The 6,245-nt window shown below is 44.0% G+C and overlaps 1 protein-coding gene across 4 annotated transcripts; it reads left to right on the top strand.

The window, feature by feature from the left end:
• Positions 1-1,900: 1,900 nt before the first annotated feature.
• Positions 1,901-5,773, top strand: LOC119270766 (protein FAR1-RELATED SEQUENCE 5-like). 4 transcript variants are annotated; one of them, XM_037552822.1, is made up of 4 exons: positions 1,976-2,114; positions 2,563-2,785; positions 3,298-5,451; positions 5,536-5,773. In XM_037552822.1, the coding sequence occupies exons 3-4, from the start codon at positions 3,304-3,306 to the stop codon at positions 5,554-5,556; spliced, it is 2,169 nt and encodes a 722-aa protein (XP_037408719.1). In that variant the 5' UTR covers positions 1,976-2,114; positions 2,563-2,785; positions 3,298-3,303; the 3' UTR covers positions 5,557-5,773. The 4 variants fall into 4 exon arrangements, with proteins under 4 accessions (XP_037408717.1, XP_037408720.1, XP_037408719.1 ...); XM_037552821.1 differs by having other exon boundaries at positions 1,984-2,114; positions 2,502-2,785; XM_037552820.1 differs by lacking the exon at positions 2,563-2,785 and having other exon boundaries at positions 1,901-2,114.
• Positions 5,774-6,245: the final 472 nt, after the last annotated feature.

Raw genomic sequence — 6,245 nt, forward strand, 5'->3', positions numbered from 1 at the left:
ATCTCATTACTGGCAAGTCTCTTTACTCGTTCCGTAATGCATCATTCCATAACTAACTCATTAGTCACATTGCTTGCAAGGCTTATAGTGATGTGCATTACCGAGAGGGCCCAGAGATACCTCTCCGATACTCGGAGTGACAAATCCTAATCTCGATCTATGCCAACCCAAAAAACACCTTCGGAGACACATGTAGAGCATCTTTATAATCACCCAGTTACGTTGTGACGTTTGATAGCACACAAGGTGTTCCTCGGGTATTCGGGAGTTGCATAATCTCATAATCAGAGGAATATGTATAAGTCATGAAGAAAGCAATAGCAATAAAACTTAATGATCATTATGCTAAGCTAACAGATGGGTCTTGTCCATCACAACATTCTCTAATGATGTGATCCCATTCATCAAATGACAACACATGTCCGTAGTCAGGAAACTTAACCATCTTTGATGAATGAGCTAGTCAAGTAGAGGCATACTAGGGACGCTCTGTTTTGTCTATGTATTCACACATGTACTAATTTCTGGTTAATACAATTCTAGCATGAATAATAAACATTTATCATGATATAAGGAAATATAAATAACAACTTTATTATTGCCTCTAGGGCATATTTCCTTCAGTCTCCCACTTGCACTAGAGTCAATAATCTAGATTACATAGTAATGATTCTAACACCCATGGAATCTCATAGCCACATTAAAAGTAGAAACATTTCATGATGAATCTTACAATATTAATTTGATCTGGATATGGTATTTCAAAATGCTGTTGTTTTTTCTCTGTAAAAATGGTCAAAGTCGATAGGGTTTGACTTTTTTTAAATATCTATTGAGATGAGTTAGTATTTTTTTAGAGTTTGATTCCAGATGATCTGTTAGAATGTAAGTGTGAAATTCTAACCAAGCCTGTCGATGAGCGGGTAATCAACTCATTTACCGGGATAGCATCGATGTAGCGGCTGTCAATCTATGCTGATGGCGTTGCTCTGTTAGTCTGGCCTTTGAACATGGATCTGAGCTTTGTGAGGGAGGTGCTGCAAGCTTTTGGTGAGGCCTCTGGGCTCTGCATTAACTACACTAAGCCCTCCGCAATTCTAATCAGACGGGGTTTGAGGATCAACTTAGGGTGGTAGACATTTTACAATGCAAGATGGGTGAATTCCCTTACAAATATCTCGACAGCTTGCCATCAGTCAGCTCACCAAAGCAGAGTGGCAACCGATGCTAGACCAAGCAAATCAATTTTGTTCCAGCTTGGTAGCGAGGGTTGATTCAGCGCCTGGGGAAGACTTGTTCTGGTCAAAATCGGTAGTCGCAACTGATGGTCTCAAATGCACACGCTTGGGTTTTTGAGGAGCTAGATACCTGGATGGGCTCGTTCTTTTTGGCGGCAAAGGGAAAAGATAACGGCAGACAATGCCTTGTGGGTTGGAGTACCATATGCAAACCAACTTGCTTCGGTGGCCTCGGGGTTAAGAATCTTCATCTGCAAGCATTGGCGCTCCTGGTACGCTGAGAATGATTAACACGAACCGGTCCAGAGAGGCCGCTGCAAGAAATTCCCATGACTAATGACAAAGAGGCTCGAATGGTTTTTGACAATTTAGTCAAAATTAAGGTTGGCGAAGGTAATACGAAAGTCCTATTATAAGCTCGAGCTCAGATGGACTCGATATCATAGCCGTCAGCTTTTCCCGAGATTCCCGTCGCTGCATGTATTTCAGTCCGTATATGGTCAAGTATGCGCCGCTTTTTTCCACGTCGTGGCCCACCCAGCGGTTGCTTTCAATGTAACAGTCGTCATACCCACAACGCCGGCTTAGACGGGGACACCGAATGTTGGGCTACGGCTCAGACGTTTGCTGCTGAACGGACGGCTGCCTCCCATTGCCTTATCTTCTTCATCCTCGCTTGGAAGAATCAGATCGGAGATGGCAAGCTCCTCCTCTATCCGCCCCAGTCTCCACACCCCTGCTCATCCCTATCCTGAAGCTCTCATCCAGCGAATCCTCCCCATCTCTCTCACCTGCTGTTCTACTCGCCAGCGTCGATCTACTCCGACCTATCGCCGGCGATTCTGCTTGCCGCTCCTGGAGCGGCCTACCATTCAGGTCGCCACATGTCCACCCTCTCTTTTTATTTGAATCCACACATGATTCATGATGATTTCCTAGTCGAATGATTTTTTTGTTCTTGCTCACATGCACTTATTCTCAGATTAAAGATCTATACCACTTAGTGATTCAAAAAATTTGAGACCATAGTGCATGCACTCAATCTTGTTCCGCTCACCACGCACTACTCGTCCAATCCTGCCTACTGATTCATTTGCATCTTTAGTATATGAGGTGTTTTACGGTGATTGGGTTAGTACTCGGAGTACTTAGCAGTATTTACATGTCTGATCACATCTGATTTTTATTAGCCGTCAGATCTTGCGGGGAATTTTAATTGATTAAATTTAATATGTTAATTGCGATAAGAGCATAATGGTCCAGGGGGAAATATCTTTTCTTGAACCGATCACCTGAGGACCAGATCCATGTCTACTCGATCCAGTTCAGAATCCTCCTCCGATCTATTCGTCGCCGCTCGCCGCTCCTGACCTTCTCCGTCCTCGACCTGCCCGGCGAGAGGAATAAATTCATCGTCCTCGCCCTCCAACCAACAAACCCCAGCCCCCCACGCCGTCACCGAAGAAGAAGAAGGCCGGATCTGCGCCGGCTGAATCAGCGGCGACCGCGGCGGGCGATCCCATCTCTTCGTGCGTACCATCCTTAAGGTATGAATTCGGCTTGGCGTTCTGCTCGTTCTCTTGGCCGTTGCGCCCCTCCACCGTGCATGCAGTACAACCTCAACCCCACAAGATCCGGGTACGGACTAGAACAACGAATGGAAAGCTTCATCGTGGCATAGTTTCTCTTGAGCTAATCGCATCATGTTTGTTTAAGTAATATGTTGAGGGCATTGCTTACTTCCTTTGGTACTGAGAAAAAAGTGACTTACTTGACGTTTGAGATGAGATATACTAAAGGAAAATGAGATACTGGTTCCATAGTTCACTTAATTTAGTTTATTAAAGTCATCATCACTTTAGGTTTGCATAGTGCATGAAATATAGTTTAAAGGAAGATGAGATACTACTTGTTGGACGTTGATGATTGGTTTCCCTCACATGTCAAACGAGCAAAGTCTTTTCCATGCACTTGTCTTTGCCTATGAGCTATTTTACACCTGCAACATTGATAAACAGAAAGATGTTGATGATTGGTTTCCCTCACATGTCATATGCAGGAAGACATGGCGTATGCAAGTGATGAGAGTATGTTCGAGTATGTAAATGTTGTCAGCAAGATGTTTGATAGTGAGGCTGAAGGCTATGAATTCTACAACAAATATGCTCTTGAAAAAGGTTTTAGTGTGAGGAAAAGCTACATTGAGTGGGATGGATCCAACAAATACATAATTTTAAGGAAAATTGTGTGTAGTCGTCAAGGGTTTCGCGAAGAGAAGCACATAAAAAGAAAGATGGAAGATAGAAAGAGGAGGCCACGAAGTTTAACTCGTGTTGGGTGTAATGCTAAATTGGTCATTACGAGACAGGAGGAAACCGGTCGGTGGTTTGTCAAGGATTTCATCGATGAGCACAGCCATCCTCTAGCCCCACGGGATCTTTCTTGTCTGCTGCGTTCGCACAGACGAATTCGCGATGAGCAGAAAGCGGACAATGCGGACATGGAAAAATGTGGGATCCGCAAATACCGTATTATGGATATTTTGTGCTTTCAATATGTTGGATTTGATAAGGTTGGATGCATAAAGAGGGACGTTTATAATTTCTGCCATGCTAATAAGCAGGAGATAATCAGTGCCGGTAATGCTAATACGGTGATCATGGACATGATGGCGAGGCGAGAGCGAGATGTGCATTTTTTGTTCAAGTACTTGGTAGACGAGCATGGCCATCTGAAGGGACTGTTCTGGGCCGATAGTCAGTCGCGACTTGACTACGAGGCTTTCAGAGACGTCATTGTTTTCGATAGCACATACAGAACCAACAAATACAATCTGCCATTCGTACCGTTTGTCGGGTTGAATCACCACCACAGCACTGTTATTTTTGGCTATGGTATAATTTCTCATGAAACAAGCCAGGCATACGAGTGGATGTTGCGGACCTTTTCTGATTGCATGGCACAGAAGCATCCGATATCTGTGATCACAGATGGGGACCTTGCAATGCAGAGAGCAATAAGGATGGTCTGGCCAGACTCAAACCATAGACTATGTATATGGCACATTCAGCAGAACATTGTACGCCATCTGCATGATGACGACGTAAAGGAGGAATTCAGATCTTTCATTTATGATACTTCTTCCATTGAAGAGCATGAGATAAAATGGATACAATTCTTACAACGGAATAAAGTAAGCAGTGTGGAGTCTTGGCTGCATCAGATGTATCAGATGAGAAAGTTGTGGTGTGCTCCATATCTTGAGGGGCGTTGTTTCCTAGGATTGAGCAGCAATCAGAGGAGTGAGAGCTTGAACTCTGTGCTACATACGCATCTTGAGGGTAAGATGTCGTTGTTTGAAATGCTAGAGCACTATGAGCGTTGCCTTGCGTCGCGACGGATTAACGAAGCTCTCCATGACATCAAAGCCTTGCAGTCTGTTCCATTTACAGAGGAAAATGCTTCGCCGCTTGAGAAACACGCCGCAACAGTTTTCACACCTAGTGTCTTTAAGATGGTCTTATGGAGCATAGATGCTGTCAGCAAATGTCAGATCAGAGAGATACTAGATGGATCAGAAGATTCCACTTATGTTGTGTCCAAGCAGGAAAGAATGGATAAAAAGTTTGGAGTGCGCATTGAAGAGCAAGGAGGTCTTTTGCACAGGGTGAGTTGTTCTTGCCGTAAGCTGGAATGCGTAGACACATCATGTTCCCACATTTTTTACATATTCAGGATTTTAAAACAAACAATTCTGCTAGGTTGTTGCGTTCCCACTAGGTGGACTATGAATGCAAAATGTGCATACGCACCTACCAGAAAAAAACAGATGTATGACTATTCGGTAAGCCTGCAGAGGTACCGCGAGTTGCGGAATTGTAGTCACGCCGCAAGTTTCAAGGCATGCCACTCTGATGAGGACTATCACCGTCTAAAGATGCTTTTGCAAGCACAACATCATGGCAAGCAATCAAGTTTTGAACAAGCTGACAGCAAGGAGTCAACTAATGCTCAGCATAACAGCATTAGGTTTGGCCCGTTGATGCCGCACTCAGAGAAAGTTGATAAGGTTCTAGATCCCGTGCATGTGCCAGGACGAGGTGCACCGAAGAAAAGGCTGCAGGCAAAGACAAAGAAGTCAAGATCACAGAATATATGTGGCTATTGCAAGAAAGCAGGTCACAATCGACGTAAATGCGCTAAATTGCTAAATGTACGAAATATGTTTATATTTATTTTTTGCATGTGTTTTACTCATAATTGATGTCCATGTGATTTATTGTATTCTTCTGTGTAGGATCTCGAGGCTGAACTGTGATATCTACATACAACATGAACCGACGATGAGCCAGAGAACGTCGTGTGCCATTCAGCTTTGTGTGACGTGGTCTTTACATTCTATTTCATCGTGACAGTAATTTAGTAAAGTGCGGTTGTACTTCCATGTTACTGTATTAGTTCGACATCTTTCGTTTCCATTTTCTGTGTGTATCATTTTATGTCTAACTTTAAGAATGATGATGTATTTTGAACGGGAATAAGGGCTAGCATGGAGCACTTGTTATTGTTGAGTAGAATAATTATTGTGATGTATTTCTGCACGCACACACGGCCGCCAGGCGGATCTCCCGCGTGATCCCACAGTCTGCATGGCTGGCTCGATGCATGTCCATTGTTTAGGCGAGACTACCGACGCCATGCATGCATGGCAGGCCGTTTTCCTACGTCAACCCAAACACCGGCCCATCCGAGGTTGCAGCTCCGGACGGCCCACATCGCGTATGATCTCGCACGTTGTTCTCGTCTAACTAAAAATAGTCCCACCTCGCCCCTCGAGCAGCTCCTTTACCAGCTTAAATACCTTCATCGAGGTGATTTTAGCAAGCGTTGGTCCTCATTGTAGGATGAATATGATTCTTCACCCTTACTATGGTTGTCATGCATATTCTTCATTTACAGAGCAATAATGACTGACGTATTTTTAAAATAAGCGGGGCCCACTGGGGT

Source organism: Triticum dicoccoides, chromosome 3A, assembly GCF_002162155.2.
Source record: "Triticum dicoccoides isolate Atlit2015 ecotype Zavitan chromosome 3A, WEW_v2.0, whole genome shotgun sequence".
NCBI lineage: Eukaryota > Viridiplantae > Streptophyta > Magnoliopsida > Poales > Poaceae > Triticum > Triticum dicoccoides.